The sequence below is a fragment of the Oenanthe melanoleuca genome, chromosome 9 (genome assembly GCF_029582105.1).
Source record: "Oenanthe melanoleuca isolate GR-GAL-2019-014 chromosome 9, OMel1.0, whole genome shotgun sequence".
Taxonomy (NCBI): domain Eukaryota; kingdom Metazoa; phylum Chordata; class Aves; order Passeriformes; family Muscicapidae; genus Oenanthe; species Oenanthe melanoleuca.
In genome coordinates, this window is record NC_079343.1 from 20,914,409 (window position 1) to 20,941,706 (window position 27,298).

At 39.0% G+C, this 27,298-nt stretch overlaps 1 protein-coding gene across 7 annotated transcripts in view; it reads left to right on the plus strand.

Annotated features, from left to right (window-relative positions):
* The window catches only part of ABCC5 (ATP binding cassette subfamily C member 5), a 66,129-nt gene that overhangs the window by 6,238 nt on the left and 32,593 nt on the right, over positions 1-27,298 (plus strand). For 2 of the 7 annotated variants that reach the window (XM_056499342.1, XM_056499343.1), the window contains 18 exons: positions 7,642-7,799; positions 8,050-8,205; positions 8,921-9,068; positions 13,697-13,930; positions 14,043-14,216; positions 15,475-15,622; positions 16,115-16,263; positions 16,847-16,954; positions 18,729-19,079; positions 20,496-20,567; positions 20,699-20,823; positions 21,457-21,529; positions 22,057-22,260; positions 22,895-23,038; positions 24,758-24,863; positions 25,527-25,711; positions 26,593-26,739; positions 27,066-27,195. In XM_056499342.1, the coding sequence (XP_056355317.1) occupies positions 7,642-7,799; positions 8,050-8,205; positions 8,921-9,068; positions 13,697-13,930; positions 14,043-14,216; positions 15,475-15,622; positions 16,115-16,263; positions 16,847-16,954; positions 18,729-19,079; positions 20,496-20,567; positions 20,699-20,823; positions 21,457-21,529; positions 22,057-22,260; positions 22,895-23,038; positions 24,758-24,863; positions 25,527-25,711; positions 26,593-26,739; positions 27,066-27,195 (2,812 nt within the window). Of the gene's footprint in view, positions 1-7,638; positions 7,800-8,049; positions 8,206-8,920; positions 9,069-9,156; positions 13,233-13,696; positions 13,931-14,042; positions 14,217-15,474; positions 15,623-16,114; positions 16,264-16,846; positions 16,955-18,728; positions 19,080-20,495; positions 20,568-20,698; positions 20,824-21,456; positions 21,530-22,056; positions 22,261-22,894; positions 23,039-24,757; positions 24,864-25,526; positions 25,712-26,592; positions 26,740-27,065; positions 27,196-27,298 lie in introns of those variants that run through there. The other 5 variants (XM_056499341.1, XM_056499346.1, XM_056499344.1 and 2 more) reach the window with 4 other exon arrangements.

Genomic DNA, 27,298 nt, shown 5'->3' on the forward strand with positions numbered 1-27,298 from the left:
GAGATGATTGCATATTTTCATAACCAAGTAAACACCTTTTTTTACTTTTTCAAGTCAAATGAAAACAAAATCTTTAAATCTGGGGTTTTTTTCAGCAGTTCTATTATCTTTGAAAACTTTGAACCCAGTTAGACTAGGTGCAGAAGCAAACATTTGTGGTACTTTCTAAAGATGCATTAATTCTGTGATATCCCCAAAGAACTGGGTATATTGGTTACAATCATGTTTTGTTAAGTTGTTTTACCATTGAACTTCTGCTAGTAAAGCAGTCACTGACAGTGATCACAGAATCGAGTGATTCTGTCAAGTATCACATGATAGAAGATCCTAGAATATTTTGTTGATACATGCTTTAGGATGGCCCTCTAACCACACTGAAGAAGGGGTATCTCTGCCTTATCCTCCGTGCCTAGATGTGCTATCACCATATGAGAAAGGAGCATATCCACATTGTATCAAAAATTTGTGACACTTGGAGCACACTTTAGCTCCCTCAGAGTAAGTAGCTAGGAGGGAGTTACAGGGTGTTACAGGAGGGGGGTTTATGGTATCAGAGAAGCCTTCCACTTAACAGGGACAACAAAAAGGCCAAATCTGTGACTGGGCAGAGATATTTTCTAGAGTAACATTGATATTCTGGATAATTCACTGCTTCCATTGGAACTTGACTGCCTTCCTTACTGCACAGTCATCTTCTGTTTAAGTCTTAGACACGTTATGAAACCTCATCTCTGACCACATTGTCAGAGTTGTATTGTCTTTTACTACTGTGGGTTGCTGTTCCTTTTTTCAGAGCAGATTTCTAAATCAGCCTGCTCATGACCAGGAGTGTAAGAAATAGATTAGCTATCAGTGAAGGAAATCTTGCAGTATCTTTTCCATTGTAGTATTCTATATCAGTGCTGCAGACATTCTTCTCTATGGCTGTCTCAGAAACTCAGAGTACAACTATGAGTTACCAGAAATATTTACTGTGTTTATCCCAAACTCTTGGTGAACTCAGCTTGAAGCAACTTAAAACTCACATGTATGTGGGGGGTTCTGATGTCTTGGGACACTGAGATGGTTATTAGTTTTAGAAAATTTGTATCCTAGTGATAAGGAATAGTCAGTTGTGCTGTGAACCACAGATGGCAAACAAACTGTTCCACAAACAAAATATGTTTCAATTGTTTTTGAGGATGAAGGTTAAGAAATTTCAAAGTCAACATGTTTACAGCCCTGAGATGTTTGGTTTGAGTTTCCTAGTTTAGTGTTTGGTTTTGGAAGTGTGTAGGTACAGGAAGGTGAATTCAATACAAGATTGTTGTATTAGGCTTGATAAATACTGTGGTGTAAAGGCTTCTGCTGTCACTCATTGGTCATTCCGCTCAATAGTAGTTTAAGTTCAAAGCCTCCCTGGGTACTGCAAGTGTTGTATAAAATTCACTTGTGTAGCTTCTGTTGTGACCTGGCTTAGGAATGGCCTGAATAAAATGTTACTGAAGAATACCCTCAGCACATGGCAGGGTGTCAGGGTGGCTCAGGAGAGCAGAGTTAGCAAGGCAGGAGCCAAATTCTCAGCCTGTGCTGTGCTAGGTTGATCTGCTTAGTGTTTCCAATTCCACAGGAGTCTGGTGTCACTGTGCTTGAGCTATGTATCTCCAGTGGTGGATGACCAGTGTATAGCCTTAGTTTTGAATGAATCCTAGAACCTTTGCTTATAAGATCATGAATACTGGTTTTAATGCAAAACAAAGGACAGGGATTCCTGGATACCAAAAACCAAAGCACATGCACAGCTGCTTATCAGGTGCATTCATAGCACCTACAGTTGCAAAACCCTAAAATGAATACTTCATGCCAAACTCTATATTTCTTGGATTGTGGGAGTAAGTGGATTTGCTAAGGAAGAGTTGAGAACATCTCACCTCAAAGCTGATGCTGGTCAGAATTCAAGGGCAAGGTAAAATAAGAAATATTCCTGTAAGAAGCTGATATACCTGTCCTCACCAAGGACTTCTGTGCCTCAAGTTAAAGTCCTCAATTTGTATGACTAAAGTACTCAGGTTTGCCAGGTGTACATACCCTGACCTTGTTTGGCTACAGAGCTTTGATATCAGTACCAAGCACTATTGGGAAACTTCTGCTTTAATCTGAGGATACATAAACTCAAGCTAGCTTTGAAACCATGACTCCAATATTAATAACAACTTCTGCTAATTTTGGTCCAGAAAAGTAACAGCAGGTCTTGTGTAATCAAGTCACATGTAACTCTTTTAAAGTGAATAGCTGGACTTCAAGCTTTTCCATGTCTGAACTGTTGTGGTAAATCAGAGCATTTTTCTGAACAGTTAATTTGTATCTGTTAAGAGAACTGTGGCACAGCTGTACTATTCCTGCATTTGGCTATGTGTTTGTTGCTGTCAAGAGCTGTTCTGGTAGCAGAAGCTAGGAAGGCAGCAGAGACATGAGGTTTCATTTATAACCCCCTTTTCAGGAGGCTGAAGAAAATTGAGTCTCTGGCTTCTTGACCTGGTTCTTTTCAGCAGTTCTGGAAATTGTAACCACAATTTCTAGGCATCTGACACTATCTGATGGTCTCACCTTGGTGCTGTGTGAATTCAGCTGTGCTGTCTGTACTGTGCAATCAATATGTGCAGGTGCCTAAAGGATCAATGTCTCCTTCCTCACTCCCACTGTCTCTGATTTAGCCCAGTGCCTGCTCCTTGCATCAGGGAGACAGCTGGTATGGGTGGATGATACACCAAAGTAGTCTTAAATAGGCTCATGTTTTAATCAGGCAGGGTATTATAAAGTATCCTAGCTACAGGGAAGGCTCGGAGCCTAATGCTGCAAATCACCTTGTTAATGTTTTTATAGATTATGCACTGCATCAAATCCAGTGAAAGGAGAAGAGAATTGTCTTAGTAGACTATAAAGTTCATAGTGTACTTGCTGCTTCACCAAGCAACTGCAGGCTTGACAACGTTTGAACCTGCAAGCCTATTTAATTTTCAGATGCTCTGGGATTTGACTTGCAGTCTGGACAGCAGTGCTTTAGAGGTTGCCTGTGCTACCTACAAAAGCAGTGTATATACCCCTTACTTGTTTCTAGTGAGTATTTTCACTATAGTGAGTATACTCAGAGGAGTTTCTGGGAAGAAGAATGTAGTTACAACTTCAGAGAATCTTTTCCTAGGCTCTTGTTTTATTTTAGTTATGCTCAATATAAATGGAACAGTTGATTATTTTCTTCCCTTCCCCAGCCCATATAAGCTAATAACTAATCTTGTTTTGCAACACCGATCTTTTAATGAGATATTAAATATTTTTAAATTGCTCTTCATCCTGGAGCTGTAATACAGAGAATACTTTAAGCACTAAGCAGAACTGGTGATGATCTAGTTCTTTCTCATCACATGCCCGCCTAGTTCTGAGCTCTGCTGTTCTGGTCTCTAGGTTTCCCATTTGCCTCTCCTTGCTGGGAGATTTAAGGGCATGAGGAAGCCTGCTGAGCTCTGGCTGCTAAATGCAAAAGGTGGGAGTTCTGTTCTACAGTGTTGCCAGCTCAGAGACCTTTACAACTGAAATAAAACAATTTTATGTAATAATAAGTCAACCACAGTAGCTTTTGTATTCTATGTCAGCTGCAAAGGATTGGTAAAAAAGTCTGGTTTTGCAGTTGTATGATGTTACAGTTGTCAAACCAATAATTTGCTACCTTCTCTTGAATATGACGTTGTTATAGGACTCTGTGAAAGGACTCTGGAATCTGCCTGAATGGCTTTTTCCTTCCCGCCTACATGACACATCCTTCCTTTTTCTTTACCTGTTCCCCATCCTCAGATGCCCATGTTGCCTGCTTAGCACATTTTCAGAAGTGTGCAAGTTCACATATTTGAGTTTGCTTGCCTTTCTGGCTAAGGTTCCTCATGCCATTCTTGCTTCCTATGGAACTTGACATCATGTGTATATGACAGCTTTGTAGCTTGGCTCCTAAATTTCCTGTGTTTTCATGATCTCGTATTGTGGATTTGGTATGTCTGTCTCTAGCTTAATGGGCAAATAGTTTCCCCTTGCCCCTACAGCACTCATTTTCCTCACCTCACTCAGACTGTCTGTCATATGTAATCTTTCTGACTCTCTCATTTCCTTATGTGCTTACCATTGCTATGACCAATATTTTGACAAGGAATTCATGCTAACAGGTGCTGGTATGGTTTTGTTGTTTTCCTAAGGTGTAGCAAGTCACATGGGGCAGAGGTACTCTGTGCTCTATGGTAGCAGCACTTGCTGTGCTTCTCTTTCTCTGCCCCTCTGTGACCCATGAAGGAAGTGATGCTTCCTTGGTGCTCACCCCACTCTTGGGGAATGGGCTCAAGATTAAAAGTTTAACTGTTTTCTTAATCTGTTAATTCTTATACTCATCTATGGAACTGTATCAGCCTGTACTCAGGTGTGTCAGAGCTTCATGTGGAGTGCAGAACTATTCTCTGTTAGGAGATGCCAATGGCTGCAGAAAATTTATTTGGCATCCACCAGCTATCAATAAGGTGCTGGATCAATGATTGTTCTTGCCCGCTGTCATGTGTTTAGTAAGCCATGATATGCTTATCCTATGTGAGTTTAATTCTCCAGTGTTTTGCCCATTTATGCATTTGAATCTTACAGTATCCTATGATAGAGAATTCTAAATTTAAGTGTGCTGTGTTCTTTTGTTGTAAGAACAGTTGGTGGTCACTATATAATTCTTTTACTTCAGGCTTTATGTACCGCCCAAATACTGTACCTTTTTTCCATTTTCTATCCAGCTGAAAAATCTTAAGTTTATGGTATTCCAAGCCCCATTGTTATTATTACTCAAGAAAAGTAAGTTTAAGTATAATACCCTTTTTGAACTGAAGTGACAAGGGGCACAGTCTGGTGTTCAAAAAGGATGCAAACCCTAGGGTTTTTAAAGTGGTATGGTAATGTTTTCTGCTTTATCCTTTGTGTCATTTGTAACAATACTTCATTGTTTTTTTTACCTTTTGTTGGTGCTGAGTAGTCATCTGCTATTTCTCAATAAATTCTAAATGAATCTTCCTTTCAGTTAGCAATATCTGATTTAGACTTGTTTTCTTTCTTTAGAATTAGCAATAAGATTTCATTTCATTGCTTGTTTTGGCATATTAATTGATGAATTAGAAAAAGTGTATTTTAATTAATTTTATGTTTGTTAGACATTTATTTCAATAGCAGAGCTGGAGCCTCTTGTAGCACATTAGTAACAAGTCAAGGTATTGGTTTCCAAGAAAACTGTGCACACATGCAGGCAATCAGAAAACCTAATCAGAAACCTAAATTAACAGTGTTGGGGCTGTTTAGGTTCTTTTTTTTGCTTCAGTCTTTTGTTCCTGAAGTGCATTGTAGAACAACTTAAAAGCCTCACTTCTTCCTGATAAACTCTGCTTTGAAGATTAGAAAAAATCTTCAAAGAACTATGCAGAACTGTAGAGTTGTTCTTAAACCTTAATTCTACAGTGATGTGATGCATTTGTTTCTTGATAGTCTTGCATGTGGGACTTTGACAATCTCACCAAGATGGAGATGAGCAATGCTCTCCACGAGGGGTTTGTGCTTGTAGTTGTCTCTATAGCAAGATATTATAAAGGCTTTTCAAAAGCAGTGCCCTCATCTTTATCAATGCAGGTTTTCCACGTTTGCCGAGAGAATTCTCTTGAGCAGCTCTGGAAAGTTTAATTATTTTTAACAGTGATTGTTTATGAATATTATCTTTGGACTGCCTAAACCCTTTGCAATTGTGCTTACTTATTAAAAAACTATTCTCATTTCTAAGTGGTAAAAATCAATTTTTGTGAACATCAACATAGTGGTTTTTGTTTTTTTTTTACTTATAGGCACTTTTCTATGTGCTCTGAAAAGCAGTGTTTATACAACTGGCTTATGGCATGACTTAGAAACAAGTGTGTTATCAGCAACAAGGTATTTGGGCAGATCTGCCCAGGGCCTCTTGTGAAGATAACACAACAAACCAGTTAAGAATTCCAATGCTGTGTCCAGAAAAGAGGTGGTGCAGAACTCTTCCCCACTACTGACTGCTTTGAGATGGTTATGGCAGTGCTTATTTGCTTAGATAGTAAGGCAGTGTTGCCTTAGTGAGTCAGTAATTTAATATAAATTGAGTGAGAAGTCTTTTAATTCAGATTGCAAGTACTGTGTATTTTTGAGTCACTCTGTGTCATAAGGTTTTAACGTTCCTTTGTTTTGGTGTTACTTGGCTATCTTTTGTTACCATAGCTTTAGGTGATAGCTTAGCAAATATGTTTTTTGAGATAGAACCATGGATTTTTGACAACATGCTCAGGCACTATTTAAGTACTTTAGTTAAGTAAATAAGGGACAGATTTATGACATTATCAGTTTCCTGTTCTTATCTTTCACATGGGTGGAAACAGTGTCTTAGTGTGCTATACTATTATGTGTTAATATAGTACAGACAAAGCCGATGATAAATAATGATATTTCCAAAACAATTACATGACTTGGAAGTCAGTAACCACGTGCTTGTATTTAGTGCTTATAAGAGGCTACAATGAATTGCAATTGTTTCTTTTCAAGGAAATAAACTCACTTGGCTCTGATAGGTCAGCTAATAAAGGTAGAATCATAGTATCTTTGTAAGACCTTCAGGAAGATTTTTACCTCAGAACTTTATTTTTTTTTTCCTACAAAGTAGCTCAGTTGCAATAAACTAGAATTCAAGCAGGTAATGTGGTCCTGCAATAAATGGCACATTAAGTTAGCAGAACCAGTCAAGGGCTCTCTGCCAGTACAGATTACAGGCTCATCTCCTCATGTAGCTTTGCCACATCTGGCTGCTCATCAAAAGATTTGTTTGAACTCTGCAACATTTTGACTATCCTGTATCATTGCTGTTTCTCCTCTTAGATTAGAGTTTAAGTCTGCCTTTTGCTGGGGATGTGGAAACCCTCCCTGAGATAAGGTTTGCCTTTTGAGTAAGTGGCAGTTACCAAAGTTGCTGAGACATTGAGAAGCTGTGCTGGGGAGCAGAGAAAATTATTTTTGTTCCATTTAGAGTTGGAAAAGAGGAAAAACAGGAAACACGATAAAAGGAAGTACAATTCTGCTTAGTGCATATTTGGCTTTTTAATCTAATCTAAAGTGTTTTTGAAGAAGGGACTTCAATAGCATTCTGAAAATACCTTGTATTTTCTGTGGATAAGAATATCTAAATTATAGTAAGAGGGTGTAAATTCATCAAGAAAATGTCTTATTTTCACTGCATAAGCCAGTCATTGACTTCCTGAACTGATGTCATGGGTACTTGATGTTGTAATTTTTCTCTATCATATTTACTGTGGCAGGATTAGTCGGGTCTGTCCATTTATCCTTTGAATACACAGGTGCAATACTGATACTAATTTTTTTTACAATGCAGCGGTCTAACACAGATCTAGAACCTGTGCCTTCCACGGCTTAGCTGCCAGGATGAAGCCTGTGGTCTGAGACATTGAAATGACTGATTGTTGCACAATAATTTTCAGAAGAAAGAGGTGCAAAATTGATGGAGATGGGAGTCATGGACTTCAAATGTAGTTTTGAAGTCTGAATCTGTTGTCTTTCTTGTAAAAGCAGATTGAATGCCAGGATGCCTTGGAAGCAGCAGCTCGGGCAGAGGGCCTGCCACTGGACACCTCTGTGCATTCCCAGCTGAGAATGCTGGATGAAGAGCATCACAAGGGCAAATACCACCATGGTCTGAATGCACTGAAACCCATACGGACCACTTCCAAGTACGTCTTTAGGCTACCACAGAACCGATACAGCATTTGCTGTTCAGACCAGTCACAAAGCAGAATTGCAGATGTAGGTCTGCTGACTGGTACTGGAAACATCAGAATTTGTTTAGCAAGTGTGGCTGGCATGGACCATTTGGTACTCTGAGTGCTTTCAGTGAGAGGAGGCTTTGTTTTTCTTGAAGATTTGCATTTCCTGTTTCCTTTTTCATTTGTTCGTGTTTTGTTTTTTTTTAAATTCTTTTAGACACCAGCACCCTGTTGATAATGCTGGGCTTTTCTCCTCCATGACCTTCTCCTGGCTCACTCCTTTGGCCCACAGAGCATACAAGAAAGGGGAATTGTTTATGGATGATGTATGGTCTTTATCAAGGCATGAGTCTTCAGATGTCAATTGCAGAAGGTAAAGACATCTAGTTTGTTATTATTTTCTTACTTCCATTTGTTATTTGTTAGTGTTCAGGCAGTGATATAGTGCTGCCCTAGAAGAGCAGCACTGATGTTTTATTTTGCTTTTCTCAGGGTGGTAGAATTCACTTTCCGAGAACTTTCTCATGGAGCGCAGCTTCTGTTGCCCTGCTGATTTCAGTGAAATTAGAGGATTACATCTTTAGGAGTGTCTTGCAATTCTTCTGATTTTGCATGTCTTTAATCTCTTTTTTTTAATTGAAACAGAATTTTTTCTCAAGGCTACAGTGAAAAAGGTCTTGTTCTAAAATGAGAAATAATACTGTCAGTAGCAAGGTGATTTGAATGCGGATCAGATCTTCTGATCAGGCTAACTTTCTATGGTTAATGAGAATTTCTTCAGGTTTTGACTCTGCAGCTCTTCAGTCAGTTCAGCAGCGAAAGGCTGTCAGAATATTAAGATTGCCAAAGAGACTGCAGGCAAAGAAATAGCACTGTGTTTTTCATCCCTCTGTCCTATGGGAGTAATACTACATAGATATTTTTCTTTACCTCACAGAATGTATTTATTGCTCTTAGTATTACTTCTGTTGTTCTGAGCTAGGAAGCATTTAGAGTTTTAACAAGAAGTATCTATGAGACCGTAACTTCTGTCACGGTGAAAAGTTTGACATGAAGAATAAATTTCATGAATCTTCTGTTTTTATTAGGCTGGAAAGATTGTGGCAGGAAGAACTGAAAGAAAGTGGGCCTGATGATGCTTCTCTCCGGAGGGTTGTGTGGATTTTCTGCCGCACCAGGCTCATCCTTTCCATAGTGTCTCTGATGATCACGCAGCTCGCGGGTTTCAGTGGACCAGTAAGTAATATCCATCCTTTTTTTAACAACCCCAGAGGGCTCCATCTCATAGCCAACTGTAAAATCTTAAGGTTTCATTGCAGAATCACTTAAATGTTTTAACTAGCTAGAAATTTTGGGGTAAAATTCAAGAGTGATTCAATAATCCAAGATAGGATTCCTACAGCTGATGGATCAGTTGCTGAATATCCAGGCAAGTTCTTGGAGAAGGGAGGGGCAGTTTAGGTGTCCTGGAGGAAATGGATATTTTTGTTTTTCTCTTTGGTTTTGAGTATAGTTTAAAGTTCTTCCCTAACTGCATAACTTGCTTTTTTTTGTAAGAGCTTTGTGTACAGGTCTTCTAATTGTTTTTCTCTTTGAAATCCTGTAAATTTATCTTGGAATAAAATTTAGTCTGATAAAATGCTCATCTTAAATTATTGGCATTAATAAGTCTTCAAGAAGTGGATTGAGACAATTCTGTGAGAGCACTGCTTGAAAACTAATGTGAGCAGGTCTCGAAGTCTGTGGGCATAGTCTTTACTGATCCTACAGAGAATGGCCAGACAGTTTCAGGTAGAAGTGTTAGAAAACATTGTTGCCTCTAGGAACGACTGCTGTTTGTTGTTAAGGGTCGTATTGAAGATAACAACATGGGACTTGACATTCACACCATTTTTTGTCACCTGTTTGTTGCACATACTGTGCAGATTTAAAGTTGAAATTTTGACTAAATTTATTCTCTACACATTTCCCTTGAGGAGTAGGAGCAGTATTACTGCTAGTAGTACACGTTTCAGTGTGCTGGTAAGCTGGAGGTTCATTTCTTGGGTAAGTACACTTGGGTGCACTGTTAGGTGAAATGTCTCTTTAAAATGTTTTCCTGCTTTTTCGATGTCTTATCAAACAATGGTCTGTTTTTTAAGTCTTAAAGTTTGCTTTGTTTCATGTAATATGAATAACAATGAATGTTTCTGTGGTATTGTTTTCTTTGTAATATTTTATAGTTGTCTTTATTATAAAATATATGAACATACTTTGGTATTTAACAATAAATCACAATTAAGGTTTTAACAGCACTAGCTTTTCCCAAGAAGAGCTTCTGTCATTGTTTCACTACAGGGCTTGAGGACCTGCTTTTATCTTTAGCAAAGAGCTTGCAGCAGGGTTACCCCTAATTTCTGTAGCATAATGGTCTCAGTTTGTCTCAGCCAAACTGCTGAATGAGAGAGTGAGAGGGGAAAGGAAAAAACAAACCAGCTTGATTATGCTGGGGGCTGCTGCTGCACTTGATGCTCAATATGGGTAACTTAAAATTATCTATAGACAGTTGCCCATTTACAGACAACCTTATTCATTTTTCTGAATAAGGCCAAATTCACTTTTGGTTCCACTATTTGGCATGAAAATAAGTCTTTACCATCCCTCCTCCCTGTTTTTAAAAATGGCATGCCTCAGGGATATGCCTATGCTGTCTCCTCAGAAGTATCAGTGCTTTCTTGTATTGTTACACCCTTTCAGTCGCCTTAAGATGAAAAGGGAGATCAGGAAAAGCACTTGACTTGGCCTCATGTATTGGAGGAAAAATGTGAAAGTGGAGTTAAACACGATATTGAACTTCAAAAATTTTAATTGAATGTCTGTGATCTTGAAATGCCAGCAAATGGCTGTGGCTTTGCTAATGAGCATTGTGATGGTTATAACTGGAAAGGAGTTGCTCAAGACTTCCTATGTGGACTCTTTTGCTTTGGCTTGGGTTTTTTTTGGGGGATCAGATCTTTCAAGGATCCCCCTCTTTTTTTCATTGTGATAAATTTTGCATCTGGCACAGAATCTAAACCTATAATCTGAGTCAGCTGCATGTGTCAGACTGCCTTGTAATAACCATCAGAATGTACTAGTATGAGTGATATACAATTTATCTCCAATAAATACTTGCTGCTATTTGATCAGCTACCAAAACTTTCTAGTTCTGGTGGAGGAGCAAAGTTTCTTGATTACTAAACATAATCAGTTTAACTCCAGGTCTGAACAGTGCACCTGTTTGCTACTGTTCAGAGCTATTCTTCCCATTTGGGAGATGGGGAAACTTGCTATTTTAGTGGAGCACAGCTTGACAGTTTGGTCAGTTATTGGAGGGGGGAGTGGTAAGCTCTGGGAGGTAAGTGTTCCAGTTTCCCAGTTGGCTCCAGCTGCAGCCTGCCTCGCGCTCTCGCGCGCTGGCTGCAGCAGGGACGCCGGCACTGCAGTGGGACCAGTGACAGAAGCTGTTCTTCAGCATTTTCAGGATGGCTGTTTTCTGCGTCAGGATGAGGCATTCCTGCTGGGCAGAGCCACCGCCAAGAGCAAAGGTAAGGTAATGTTTATTCCATGGGAATGCTTAAGACAGCCGAGCAGCTTGTACCAACCACTGCGGTAATAGCCACAGGAGCTCTTTCCCCCCTTAGCTTAGTTTATATACTGTAATAGTTTTGTTTTGTAAATAATTTTATGCTGGATTCTTTTCATTAAACTAATATGAATTTGAATAGTACTTGTTCAGATGTAAATGTTAATTTTCTGTGACTTTTTTTCCCCTCCCTTTAATCTGCTGTTTCCTTTTTTCTTTCTTCCGGAACAAAAATAAGTTGGGGTGTAATGTAAGCTGATCTCTATTTCATCATGGGAGATACTGAATCTATAAAATAGTGCTGCAAAATAGCACTAAAGTTTTGGGAGGAATGAGACCCCAGGAAACATCTGCTCTCTTTAATACATCCTCTCTTGGAGACTTTCTGCAATGCTGTGGTGTGTGAGAAAATGCTTGCAGTCTGCGACCATGCTGAGTTACAGCTCGTGTGGAAAAAGGGGGATTTTCACCCCAATTGCTCAGTGACTCGGTTGCATATGTTGGATTGAATACTGGAAAAAGAAGTCAATAATCTCCACAGTAACTGCAAACCAACTGTATCCAGTTGTGATCCAAACAATTGATGTAAAATTAAATCCAATCGGGAGAAAGTTGGAATGCAATAGATCCGTGAATGTGAGTTCCTCACATTTGTTTAGTGATCGGTATGTAAATTTTCAGTGGCCATTCTAGAACCCAATGGACATCTGGCTTTAATTCACACCTGTGAAAAAGAGCAAAATTATTTACAGCATGTTTCCTTGGTTCTGATGTGCAGAATTATTTTCCTCTGACCAGATGAATTTCATCTCCTTTTTTTTTTTTTTTTTTTATTATTTGGTGCTGGGCTGTAGCTATCAAAACCTTTGCTGGAGTAGTGGGGTTTCTTTTTCCGCTCTCTTCAAACTATACAGAACTCCTACTTGCAAAACATGATATATCCAAGAGGACTTCAACAGACTGTGATGTGAAAGGCTTCTCAAATATTTTCTTTGGTCTCAGATTTTTTGTTGATTTTTCTTGTGGGCAAAGGTAATTCTCTACTCTGTACTAGTATATCAAAAGCACCATTATCTTAAAACATCGTTTGTTGAAAAGCTCTCTAGGAAGTTTTTTCCTGTCTGTGAAGCCTTACTGTAAGATACTTTTGAAATCAGATTTCAGAATTTGTACAGCCTCAGAGGCCTCCTCTATTGGTACCTTCGAGTTTTGACTTCTTTTGGACTTCGTGAACAAATACCATTCTGTTTTTGTATCTTATAATTTTGTGTGTAGATTCAAATCTAGTTTGTTAGAAGCTAAGACTGTTAGATATTAGCCCTTTATAATTATCCTGTATGTGCAGATTGTATGTTTATACAATGGTCTACCTGTTGTATAGTCTTTTTGAGATGTTACCATTTAAGATGACACTTCATTTCAAATAAAAGCTTATTGTTTTGCAGTTAATAATATTTAATGCTGGTGGTTGTGAGTTGTATGATGTTATATTGTGCCATTGGACCACAAAGAGCTGGACTTGGGAATTGGTGGTTCTGGGGTTGTCCTCTATCTGCAGGTGATGTTTGAAATGTGATTCCTGAGGTAAAGTGTTTATGTTCTTGGGGGAAGAGGGTATGGGGAGGGATTGAATGGTTCATTTTTTTTGTCTTTTTTTTTCCCCTGTCCCCAATGATTTGTGGTATTGCGTACCTTGTGCTTTCTGCTTGTTTTTTTCTTTACTATTAAACTGCTGATGTTTATTTCCAGGAATGTTTTGCAAATGTCCTTCTCACTCTTCCCCTCTACAACTGTAGGTACATTGTTCCTTTTTATCAAATAAGCACGTTTGAAGCAAACCAAAAATAAAATAAAAAAAGGTCTTAATGTCACGTAAAGGAATGTTTCTTAATGTGTGCAGATGTATAAGTAGTGACTATATCTTAAAACTCTTCTATATGATAATGCATTGCTTTCAGCTAACTGACACATTTATGTTAAGTTAGAAGACACGGAGGATTAGAAGCGTGCTGCGAGGAATATGGTTCCAAATTAAACTCTCTTTACTTACTAAATTTGACTCAGTGCTTGGCTCTCAGCAGGGCTTGTGTTACAGTACTTCTTGTATTGACACCTTTTACTTCTGGAAAGAAGATGCTTTCTGTTTCAAACGGCTCTTTTAAAAGCAAAGTAGCCTACTTATTTCTAACTTAACATAAAGTTGTTGTATGGTCTTCTGGGATGAAGGGGTGTTCATGCAAGCTTGCATTTCTTCCTGTAGGCATTTGTTGTGAAACACCTCTTGGAGTATACCCAGCAGAGTGAGTCCAACCTGCAGTACAGCTTGTTTTTAGTTTTTGGCATCTTTATGACGGAAGTGGTGCGATCGTGGTCCCTGGCGCTAACCTGGGCGTTGAATTATCGCACGGGGGTCAGACTGCGTGGGGCTGTCCTCACTATGGCGTTTAAGAAAATTCTTAAGCTGAAGAATATCAAGGAGAAGTCTCTTGGAGAGGTAAGCTGCAGTCTTGTTTTGAAAATGGCAGTGTGAAAAGGGATGTGTAATATATTCCTTTGAGAATGAGTTGTGCCTTAAATCTAAATAATCTTTTCTGTCTGTTTTTCAGCTCATAAATGTTTGTTCCAATGATGGTCAGAGGATGTTTGAAGCTGCAGCAGTTGGCAGTTTGTTGGCTGGGGGCCCTATTGTGGCCATCTTGGGAATGGTTTATAATGTGATTATTCTGGGTCCAACAGGCTTCTTGGGATCTGCTGTTTTCATCCTCTTCTACCCAGCAATGGTGAGTTGGAAAGAGTTAAGACTTGCTTCATTTTTCTTAGGTCAGACAAATGTATTGTTCTGAATAAAAGGTTTTGAAATGGGCTAGATTTAGCCAGTTTATGGCATTGCACATTATTGAAGGCATTTATAAAATAGTGTATGAAGCAGAAATTTGGAGACTCAAAGTGATAAAATCAGAAATTAGGGATAGAAAAGTTGATAGATTTGACTGAGATTAATATTCATAGCTAAATTAAACTGCAGAATATTCAGGTGCTCATAGCTGAGGTTGGAAAGACGTGAGGCCTCCAGCTTGTGTATGGGAGCTTGGTGTTGCATAAGCAGTGTTCTTGATTTCTTGACTCAACACAAGATGTTGAAAAACACCACATCTGGCACAGCTTGTTCTTGATGAGGTACTCCTGCTGAGCTGTGAAATAGGCTAGCTCAAGCCAAAATCTTCTTGTCTATAAAATGCCTGTAAGACTACTCAAGATTTGTCACTGTATTCATAATACATGTTTTATAAACCATGGAGGCTGAATATTGTGCGGTTCACTATGGTTCAATTTATCTGACCAAAAGCAAGGGTTATTATGTAGTGGGAATTATACTTTAGAGGAATGACGAGTGGAATTAGACCGTGTTTTCCAGTTCTTTCCAGCAGCCCTCCTTTATTAATGGGGGACTTCAAAAGAGTTTGCAGGTGTATAAAGAAAGGCAAGGAGCTAAATCTTTCTAAAGTATTGTGTTTGGTTTGGATTTCAGACTAGGAATGAGGTGAATGTAGGAGTAGCAGATACTTTTAAACATGTCAAACAACTTTCTGGTTTTAGATTAGTTTAGTAAAAATGTTAAACTGTTTTACTACCTTCATAGCACTGGCATAGACTAGAAATTTATCTGGTTGGGCAAAATCCTGCAGAATCAAGTTAAAAGGCTGGCTAAAATGGGGGTGAAGTTTGCATGTCTTTAGGTTAACTTTGTGTTGAGAAACTTTAACTAAACTGGTACTATTCAATACTGGTAAAAGTGCACACCTTTCTTCTTTCAAATTTTAGTTGAAATTTGCTCTCATGGGTCTGGTGCTTAGTGCAGATGGGCAGGAGGAAATGAATGGTGTTTCCAGCCTGAGTTTTATGTTAGAGCAGCAGTTGCCTGGCCCTATATCTGAATCCCCTTTCCAGATTAAAAATTAAGTTTCTCTGATAATTAGGAATTGAATGTACTTTTTCTGAGTTGCCATTAATGCTTCATGGTGTTGTCTTTTGTTTCAGATGTTTGTGTCACGCCTCACAGCTTATTTCAGAAGAAAATGTGTAGCAACAACAGATGAACGTGTGCAAAAGATGAATGAAGTTCTTAATTACATTAAATTTATTAAAATGTATGCCTGGGTCAAACCATTTTCTCAGAATGTTCAAAGTGAGTTCCCAGAATCTGTGAATGTCTCCTTTGCTGCAGATGCCCATAGCTTTGTGGTGTGGTGCAGCCTGACTTTGTGCTATAGATGCTGCTGTACAAGTAGTGCAAGAACACTGTCATCCTTCAGGCTCCTCTGTGTTATGCACAATGGGCTGGACAAACAGACCTGCTTCTAAAATTCACATTCTAGTGTAATGATGTTTGTGGCATGGCACTAATCTTAAACTTTTCAGTTTTGTTTCTCCTTTATCATTTAATAAATGTGCTGACCGCTCTACTTAAAAAAAAATAAAATATTAAATCCTATATTAGTGTGGAGATTACAGCCCTTTATAGTTTCCTCTATAATTGCTTTCTTTATGAGAAGTTTTATAATGTGATAAACACTAAAGTGTAGAGTTAAGCCTCTTTCTAAGTGTTTATAGTGTTATGGGACTGTCTGTGTGTATGTACCCCCCTGAATTAACTTGGTGCCCCTATTTGTATTTCTAGAAATTCGGGAGGAGGAGCGCAAAATCTTGGAGCGTGCAGGTTACTTCCAGAGCATCACTGTGGGAGTGGCTCCCATTGTTGTTGTCATTGCCAGTGTGGTGACCTTTTCTGTCCATATGATCCTTGGCTATGACCTTACAGCAGCTCAGGTAAACTGTTGAAAATATTCTTTATGCTTTTGCTTCTGTAGCTTTTCTGCTGAGCCATTTCTTGTGTGGCAGTATCCTTGCTCACAGAAGTGAATATCTGATGGCTGTGACAGCAGCAGGTGTAGTCTTACATTTTGCACAAAAGGCTCTTGGTGCTTCTTTTTTGTCCTGACCTTCCTCAGAACAGGTTTTGGGCTGAATGTAAATGAGTACTCCTGTTCAGATGGGGCATTGGGGATTACTGGATGTTTTTTATTTTGCAGTGTGCTTGGATGCAAACAGCACAAATGGCTAAAAATAGGATTTGAATTTGTGCCTTGTAGGTTAATGCAGAATTTGTTGGCTGCTGAATTTGTTAGACCTACAAACAGAGCAGGTCTGTCTTGGTCTGTTAAAAGCACAAGAGAAGGATTTGGGTAGATTTTTCTGCTGTTAGAGAATATGTTGAGTATTTAAATGGCTGTTCCTGGACTGGACCTTTTTTATGGTTTTGACTTGCTGCTGTGCTATTTCAGCTTTTAGAAGGCTGGAGCTGTTAGAATACTGCATCCAAATGTGATTATTTTTCTTGTCTTGTTTTTAGGCATTCACAGTGGTCACTGTCTTCAACTCAATGACTTTTGCTCTCAAAGTAACTCCATTCTCAGTGAAGTCTCTGTCTGAGGCCTCTGTTTCTGTTGATAGATTTAAGGTAAGCAGTCATTTGGCCTCACACTTTTCACTGTAAGTGTGGAGTGTTGTATGTGTTCAGTAGATGCAAAGGGAACACTTGGAAGGTAATATGATTTAATGGCAGAGAAGTTGTTTTTCTTTACACTTAGCATTCCAGATTATTTGACTCTGCAAGAGATATAAATGTAGTGAAGGAATATTAGCAGTTTAAGAATAAAGATAATGCCAGTGTGAGAAGCAAAATAATCTGATTCAATGATTTTATGCTTTTGAAGTTGGCCACAGGAAGAGATAAGAGTGAAGGACTCGGTGGCTTACTGTATAATTTTAAGAACATGTGTATGGAAAGACTGTGTATGAAAGATGTGTACAATTAAATTTTATGCTTTGCTAATAAAACTTTTTGAAAATATCAGGTGTTAGGTAAGCAGGTTGACAAAAAACACTGGAGTTGTATCTGTGGTCATAAAACCCTGAGGTTTTGTAATTCCAGACTAGAATAAGTGACTGAAATTCCCTTGTATCAGTAAAATGGAGTTGTGATCTGGCAAAACAGATCTATGGTAGAAAATGTAAAACTCTCATAATGAACAATCTTATCTCACATCATGGGGATTGGAGGATGAATACACTGTGTGTACTTTATGAACTCAGAGGGGAGACCTTTACTTTGTTTTCTCTCTTGAAGATAACAGTGTATTGCACTGAAATTTCCAGAATGGAAAATAGCACTTTCTAAATAGAAACTTTCACAAGCATTGACAGACACATAAATTCTGTGCAATGCATTCACAAAGCAAACTTCTGTGTGAGAAAAACAAGATCTGTAGAGTTGTTTTGAGATTCTGTTGCTTTTGAGCCATTTTGCTTCATCTTCTGAGTCAGCCTAAAATCAACCTTGCTTAAATCTAAGTGTACTAAAGGGAATCTTCTGGATGGGAAGAGAGGAAAAAGGAAATTGAATTATCTCCCAGTTTGGCTATAAATTGTGTAGAGAATGTAACATAAGGTGGGGATACTCTGACATCACAGTAAAAATTTAATTGACTCTTTGTCTCTGTAAATGAGTATGAGTTCTTATGAGTGTGTGATTCAGGCATAGCAATTGCAAGAATAAATAAGGCTGGGAATTGAGAATTTTTAGTCACAAAAGACTACTTGGTTCAAAACTGTGTAAGTGGCAAACATTTTATCCTGTAATTAAACTGTGTGAAAAATGTCTTCCTAATCTGTTGATTGTAAATACTGATGGATGTGGTGGAAAACATGATACACTTGACTTAATGGCTTACTTCATATTGCCAAGCAGCCTGACATAGATCAGCTACATTTATGCCAGATGACATTTTCCCAGCAAAAGTTGATGGCCAAAGGCTCAAGTTAAAAGCCATTCTGTCTCCTTCCATAATGAGTTGGTGTGCAGGACAAGTCAATCACTTTGTCTCAAGTGACCTTTCCTCTCCAATCTGTGCATTCTGCTCATGTGTTTTTAATCTGGTACATACAGAGCTGCAGTTGCAAACAGTGTCAAAGGAAGAAGCCCCTGTCTTACCACATCCAGAGTACTGCAGTTCTGTGAAAGTCAAGTGTATCCAAGTGCTTCCACCACATCCAGGAATGCCCCAGCCACTTAGCAGACCTGGAGTTAGTTTACACTAATGAGCTACCTTTTGCTCTTCAGCTTCCTCCTACTATATAGCCTGATGTGTTTTGCTGCGTGAGTGTGCCGTAGGCTTGTCTCCCAGTCTTGATCAGGTGTCTCATCTTTACACCTCTCTCACAACTCCTATCAGAGTTTATTTCTAATGGAAGAGGTTCATATGATAAAGAAAAAACCAGCCAATCCTCACACCGCGATAGAGGTGAAAAATGCTACTTTGGCTTGGGACTTCTCCCACGCCAGCGTCCAGAGCTCACCAAAGTTGACCCCCAAAGTGAAAAAAGACAAGAAAGTCACCAAGAGCAAGAAAGAGAAAATGAAGCTACAGAATGAGGGACAGCAAGCTGTGCTGGCAGAGCAGAAAGGCCATCTTCTAGTGGACAGTGATGACCATCACAGCCCCGAAGAGGAGCACAAAATCATCCACCTGGTTAACCTTCGGCTTCAGAGGACTCTCTACAACATTGACTTGGAGATAGAAAAGGTAAGAAGAAATGAAAGGAGGAAATCTGAGTGTGCTGTTTCATTCTGTATGAAATGGAGCATATTGCTTTTGTGCACTCCTGTAATATCCATGGCAACTGCAGTATCCAGGATGCAGTGTCTGATCTTGCTGTAAACAGCTGTGCCGTTTTAGCAGCTAGATTTTGCAAACAGCCTGTGAAACAAGGGCAGACTGTATAGCTTCCACATCCAGCTGAGAGGTTTGTAGCTCCCAGCACAGTGTGGGAGCCACTGAGCTCAGAGAATCTGCAGGGCACCAGGTGCTGGTGAACAGTGTGTTCCTGCAGTGGTTTGATAATTTTGCAGAGTTTCAGCAGTATTCTGGGTGAACATTTCAGGTGATTAGGTGTTCCAACAGAGCATAACAATGCTTTTCATTGAAGGGTGTGCAATTTTCTTCCATGAGAATTTTTGTACCTTAGGGTGAAGTTCTTCAAGAATTGTAAAAGCATTTGGAGCTATTGCTCCAAGATGGGTAAAAGCATGTAAGATGTCAAAGAAAAAGCATTGAACTTTGTACATGACATTATCTACAAATACAAAAGCTTAGCAGTCTGCAGCTGGATATTGTAATAATGGGATCCATATATCTATGAAGATATTAGTAGTTAAATTGTCTTAGGTAGTTATACAAATAGAGGGAGAGATTTAAACTATTTTAAACAGTAAAATTACCTATATCTTAACCTCTGGGGGAGAAGGCATATAGTTTAAAAAATTCTCAAAAAGGAGTACAATTACTTGAAAATGTAGAGGCTGACTTTGTCTCAAAAGTGTGCTATCAAGAGAAGGCCAGCAATGTGTTCCACAAGTGTCTATATACCTTTTCTGTTCACTTGACATTTTTTACAAAATGAATAAAAATAGTTTTGATAAATTAATTTGTGGGTATTAATCCACCCATTCTATTGCAGAGGAATTCTTCAAGGTGATTGAATTAAGCATTTTCTTGGTACATGTTCTTTAGCAAATTGGATTTAATTGGCAAGGAGTTTTACTGGACCCATATATGCTAAATTCTCTTTTCTTTCAGGCTTTTCCTCTTCATATCTTTATCACTCTCAAAAGCATCTTGGTGCATTCTGTTCAGGCAGGCCTTGGTACTTCTGGTTTATTGATCCCCTGGGCCTGTATCCCTAGCAAGAAGGAAGCTGATCTTCAAACACCTTTATTTTTACCTGAAGAGTTGATTTCAGTTTTATTTCACTGTGGTATTGCATTCACTCTCTACAATTTGAGTGTAAAAATGCTGACTCTTGCTTTTTTTTTGTCTGTTATGTTACTTTAGAGCTGTCATTCATATCCAACTGTCCTCTCACAGGTACTAAAGATGGTCTGACTTCTAAAAGGGGTGAAAGTGTAATGAGTACCATATTTTTTTTTTCTTTCTGCATAGGGAAAACTTGTTGGAATTTGTGGCAGTGTGGGGAGTGGAAAGACTTCACTTATCTCAGCAATTTTGGGACAGGTGAGAAATCTTGTTTTGTATACTTCTGTTCTTCTCTTTCCTATCTCCTATTTCACTTATTTGTACTCTGTAGAATGCAGTCTTTCCTAAACATGGGGTGGCAGAGTCTCACAACTGGTCTGTGATTGCAGATGACCCTGCTGGAGGGGAGCATCGCAGTGAGCGGCACCTTCGCCTACGTGGCCCAGCAGGCCTGGATTCTCAACGCCACTCTCCGGGACAACATCCTCTTTGGCAAGGACTATGATGAGGAAAGGTTTGTCAGACTGCTTGCTGATTTTCATGAAAGCTTAGTAATTCTTGGCCTAAGTGTGGGAAAAATTTGATGCAGAGTACAGTTTAGATAAAGGCTCTATGCCCTTCTGGAGTCTGTCTATAAGTTTCCTCTAAATCCCATTTAGGATCCTGCTTTTCTTGCATGTGGCCCTGTGGCTGGTGTCTGTCACTGTGCCTATCACTGCTCCTTGCAGTGAGGCTGGGCCTCATCCTGAGCCTCTGATTAAAACCAGCAGCTGCTGTGAGCAGCACTAAAGAGGTATTTGCTCTTGCTGTCCTGGCCTTGCCCTCTTCAAACACAATAACAGCTGTGTGCAATGTACTGATATCTTCCATGGCTCCCCTCCAGCGGGGGGCTTTGCTGTGGCCCTTAGCCAACTATCCCTGAAAACAAATTGTCTCTCTATCCTTACAATGCTTCTGAGGTAGGTGATTAATTATTACCCTCAGTTTTCTCCTGGGAATCCAGGAGATGATTTGGGAATCCAAGGCAAATGATTTGTTTTAGGCTGCTGGAATATCTGCTATTAGTGTAGAAAATGATATAATGCTGTAAGATAAAAAATTGTGGGGAAAATCTATGTTCTTAACTATTTGTCTACTTGTTCTTCAGATACAATACTGTGCTGAATGGTTGCTGTCTAAGGCCTGACCTGGCCATCCTTCCAAATGGGGACCTGACAGAGGTATGTTTTGCTTATACTGAACTAATTAATAGATGGAGAAGAGTTCTGGCTTGGCAGGGTAAACTGGACTGAGGGTATATTAGTCTGCAGTGCATATGAGCCAAGCTGTTGAATGCACTCTCTTGAGCTAAGCTTAGTGGGCCCTGGACTGTTAAGAGTTGCACACTGTTTTTTTACTCAGATGTTGACTGTTTTGGGAGGGTTTTTTTGTGTTGAAAATTTAGGTGCCTTAACAGCACCTAATTGAACTTGATTTAAAATAGCTGAGAAAAACAATGGCTATGTTAATTCATAAAAGGTAAAATATGCAAGAAAGTACTACCATATTTCAAGCATATTAACCTTATTTGAATATATAACATGTCACAAAGTAGACATCTAAACTGGAATACATATATGTGTTAATATAAAATGTTATGGGGGGATGTTGATATAAATGTATAAATAAATATTGTGGTCTGCTTCATTCTGGTCATCTGTATTGCATGGTGCTGAAGAAATAAAACCGTGGGTGTGTCTCTGTGCAGATTGGTGAACGAGGGGCTAACCTGAGTGGGGGACAGCGTCAGAGAATCAGTCTGGCTCGAGCCCTGTACAGTGACAGGGACATTTACATCCTCGATGACCCCCTTAGTGCCTTAGATGCTCATGTTGGAAATCACATTTTTAACAGTGCAATAAGGAAGCACCTGAAGTCAAAGACTGTCCTTTTCATCACACATCAGCTTCAGGTACTGAATCTGTTTCTTTCTTGGACTTTCTTGAAATGGTTTGTTAATCAGTTGCCTTCATACTGGAAACTTCTGTCCTAATCCTGCCTGTCTATAGAATGTGTGGTTTACATTTATAAACTAGATTTGCAAATATGCACTGAGCACAATTAAATTGATTCCAGTGCTGCTTGGTGTCTGATTGGACTGGTAACCTTGGCTAAAGAAAATTTACTGGACAAATAAATACCCCATTAAAAAATATTTTTGTTAACTTGCTATAAAGCTATTTCATCAAAGCAGAAAACAGTTATATTTGGTGTCAGTAAATCATGATTGATGTACCTTAGATTTTTTGCTGTCTTCTGTACATAGAAATATTAGTACTTAGTGTATCAGCATTTGCAGTGTTTAAGTATCCTGAGTCATGTCTTCCAGAAGAGATTGGTTTTGATGAGATATAAACTTTTTATTTGTGTAGTGTGAATAATCATGGCGCTCTAGTCAGAGGAGGATCTCTGAAAATCAGCTGTCTGTTATGTGGGAATAGGTGTGCTGTGTGCCAGTGTCTGCAGGCTGCTGAGAAGGGTTGTGTGGGAGTGTTTGGTTATTGAATTTCATGATAGAGACTTCTTCTTATTGCCACTTTCTCCAGTATCTTGTTGACTGTGATGAAGTGATCTTCATGAGAGAAGGCTGCATTACAGAGAGAGGCAGTCATGAGGAACTGATGAATTTAAATGGGGATTATGCAACTATTTTTAATAGCCTACAGCTGGGAGAAACACCACATATTGAGGTACTTGTTTATTTTAAAGTGTTTTGAATCTTGACTATTCTGAGGTGAACTAAGTAATGTTGGAAACCTGGAAAATGGCTTTACACATTTTCTTGTATTGATCTGACCAATAGATTTCCTATAGAATAATCTGTGTTCCATTAGCACTTTGTCACAGTTTGTTTCTAGGGCATGTGTGCTAGAGAGGACTCTGCCAATGAGCTCATGGGTTAATCATGGAAATATTGTAGTCTTCCCTGGTGATGCTCAGAGCAGGAAGTTTGTCTCTCTTATTGTTCATTCCACTCCTTAATTTACCTTCAAATTAGCACAGCTTTTCAAAAACCTTTGTCTGTAAAGCTTCTTACTGGGTTACTACTTTTTCAATAGGATGTGACTGAGGCACAGCAGGTGTGACACAGCTTGTCAAAAGTTACATGTGACAGTATTTTGGAAGCATAACTGAAGTTGCTGTGTTTTGGGGGAGTTTGAGAAAAAATGTTTTGCCTTGACATGAATTCTGTTTTAAAAAGAGTTTGTAAATGCAGACTTGAATATGTGCTCAAGTATTTCAGTTGGTGCAAAAATTGTAAATCTAGAAAATAACCAGAACCAGTCAGTACAACAATGTCTAAATTTCTAGCAAATCAATTTTTCCTACCCTTCTGCTCTTTGTTTCCTGAAGTTAATCTCTGGAGTAAGGATCTTTGCCTTTTGCTTTATAATAATTTACTTGTCTAAATTTTGTGTGCATTTTCTCTTAGATTTAAAGTATTTCAGCAGTTTATTTTTTAAGAGATGAGCAGCTTCTTACTCACAGACATTTAAAACAAAATATTTCTGAGAAAGAAGCATTATAAGAATTACAGATATAGAAGGAACTTGGTGACACATTTTCCTGAGAGGTGTTTATGAAAGAAGCAAAGGGATATAATGCATTGCTCTGCATATCCTTTGAGCCATGAAGATTATAGTTCTGCCATTTTAAGACCAATATAATGGTAGTGAACAATAGATTCTCCAGTCTTCATGCTTAGCTGACTTTCAATGTCGCTGTAAACATTAGCTCATGGAAGGACCATTAAATTGCATTCCCTAGGGGATAAGAATAAATGGATGTTCATTTGGATTCTCTGTGGTTTGATCTCGTGTAAAGTGTAGGAGGCAGCCCTGAACATGGTGTGTCAGGGGTTTCAGCCATGTGGGCTGACTCTGAACAGGCAGTAACTCCCAGTTATGGGAAGATGGCTGGGTTTAGAACAGTGCTTCTACTAAAAGTGTGCACTTTGGTGTTGGATTTGTAGAAGATCAAGTTAACCTGACTTTTCTTAAGAAAATTCTTGTGGAATGTCTCTAAGTGCTAGGGTGCTTGGGTAAAAAAGCCTCTTTAAAAAATTGTGAGTTATTTTTACAAGGGATAGAGAGATTTTATCTTTCTTTCAGTAGTGGGGATATCACTCCTCTACCACTTACACTCATAATTTCACTGATTCTGGAAATTAACCTTGCACTCTACTTGTACAGGTTGGTAGTAGATCAGATTAATAGAAGAGGAGAATTTAATCCACCAGAGTTGGCAATCATCTGTAATAACTGTGAAGCTGATATCCTCCTTGATGTGAATGCTGAGCTATTGAAAGCATTTGTCCTTGGGTGGCAGATTAGTAAAAGTTTGTGTTTAGATATGAAAATGTTGAAGCCAACTACTCTGATATGTTTGGTGTCCTTGTTTTCCTGCAGATTAATATAAAGAAGAACACAAATAATTCACTGAAAAGGCCCCAGGATAAAAGTACCAAAACAGGGTCTGTGAAGAAGGAAAAAGTTGTAAAGAAGGAAGAGGAGGGTAACTATGTAATCAGATTTCTGGCTGTAATTATTTTGTACTCCAGTAAGCTTCAAAGTATATTGTTAATGTGCCTCTCAGGTTTTTGGAAGCTGTCTCAATCCTAATCACTTAGTGTGATTGATAGGATGCAGGCAGTGGGCAAAGAACTTTCATTAATTCATTAAATATGGGTGCCCGTACAATGTTTTTAAGTTTAATCAGGCTCCTGATGGTCAGATGCCATCAGCACAAAGGAGCTGGTACTGCCTTGTCTCCCATACCACCTCTCCCTCCTGTCCTAAGAGGGTCATGTGTGCAGCTTGGCACTCAGTTCTGGGTAGGACATGACATTTATGGATGAAGGGAAGGTCTGACCTCTGTAGTTCTCTGTTTAGTGTTAGCTTTGAACTTCAGGGTTTAAAAAGCAATAGTGAGGCTAATCCCAGCCTAACATAAGTCTGTGCTGATGAGGCTTTTTCAGCTGTAGCATGACTTAAATGATTCTGCAAAAGAAATGTGACTTCTTAAACTGTTTGAACCACTGAGTTCTCAGTATGAAATGTGTTTCTGAAAGTACTCTGCACTGTTTGAAAGACTAATTTTCTGGCTATTCACAAATGTATAGGAGTTTCATGGAAGAGCTTTATTTTCCTTATTCCCTCTTCATCCTTTGTTTCACAGGCCAGTTGGTCCAGTTGGAAGAGAAAGGCAAAGGCTCTGTCCCTTGGTCTGTTTATGGTGTCTACATTCAGGCAGCTGGAGGCCCCTTTGCATTCCTCATCATCATGGCACTGTTTGTGCTGAATGTGGGCAGCACAGCTTTTAGCAACTGGTGGCTGAGTTTCTGGATCAAGCAAGGCAGTGGAGTAAGCTAAATAGCTTTTCTACTCTTGTCTAATAGGCTTGGGGTTTGCTCTGCTAGACTAATCCCAAACAGTCCTGTGAGACCAAATGGTGGTTCCTAATTTAAATAAGTTGTAATGTTCCCCAGGAAGTGGTCCCACTAGGGAGTTAATCTCCAAGAGTAAGGAGCTCCAGTAATAAGAAAGATATAATCATTTATGTGGTTTAATGCTGCCCTCTTGTTCCTTTTCTTGGTTAGCCTACAAAAAGGAAGTGAAGATAGGAAAAGGGCAAACAAGCTAATTTTAGTGTTGTTTTTTTGTTTAAATGTGATCTTATACTCCTGCAAGAGTTTTTTGTGGAGGCACAGAGAGGAAGTTACTAATCTCAGAGATGAAATGAGTTGCAGATGGTCAACAATATTAGAATCAGCAATGAGGTCCTTAAATGTATTTAAAGATCAAAAATAAAAGATAATGAGAATGTATTAACAGTGTTACAGTAAAGAATTTATTGCATAGTGGCAGAAATAACAGCAGTGATATCTATATAACAGTAGAGATCTATCCAGGGTGAACATGGCTGTGTGGTGATATGCAAGTATCTGACATTGTTCAGAACAACACAAGAAATAAGCATGACATGAAAGATTAGGAATCAAATTAAACAGGCATTATGGCAGTATCTTGAAAGATATTGTAGGAAAAAGATCAAGGGCTACAAATCTACAAGTCAAGCATCTCTGCCAGGGAAAAGTTTCTGAAGTATTCAATTGTCACTGAAGTACTTTAAAGATGAAATATCAAATATAGTGGGAGAAGACAAAAGATAGCTAAATTCTACCACATACAATGTAAACATGCTTCATTCTTAACCAACCTCTGAAACCTTGAATTTTCTGCAGAACACCACTGTGACTTTGGGAAATGAGACTGTCATAAGCAACAGTATGAAAGATAACCCTCACATGCATTACTATGCTGGCATCTATGCACTGTCTATGGCAGTTATGTTGGTCCTGAAAGCTGTTCGTGGTGTGGTCTTTGTAAAGGTATGTGCCAATGCTGGTGTTTGTCTCCTCCTCCTACTTCTGTGATTTGCTGTCACTGTGGTTCTTTTGGTCATCTCCCAAGAGAGACATTTGAACCAGAGTCAGTCATAGACTGTAATGTTTCCATAGCCAGCTGTTGAGGCTGCGCCATGTTTCTGCTAAACTGCCCAAATTAATAGCTTCCTCCATTGGTTGGAAGCATGGAATGCAGTAAAAAACTTCTTATAGTTAGAGAAACAGAATAGAATATTTGGGTGCCAGAGGAGAAGCAGTGGCAGGAAGGCAGACATGGTTTTATAACCCTGCAATGTTTTTTGCATTGTCAGGGAACTCTCAGAGCATCCTCAAGGCTCCATGACGAGCTTTTCCGACGGATTCTGCGTAGCCCCATGAAGTTCTTTGACACTACCCCCACTGGGAGGATCCTCAACAGGTTTTCCAAAGACATGGATGAAGGTATCTCTCACTGTGTACCCTGTAAATCCCACATTCAGGCCACCCAGTTAACTCCTGAATACTCTGCTGTCTGTTGCTGTTGAGGTGATTGTACCCTGTGTCT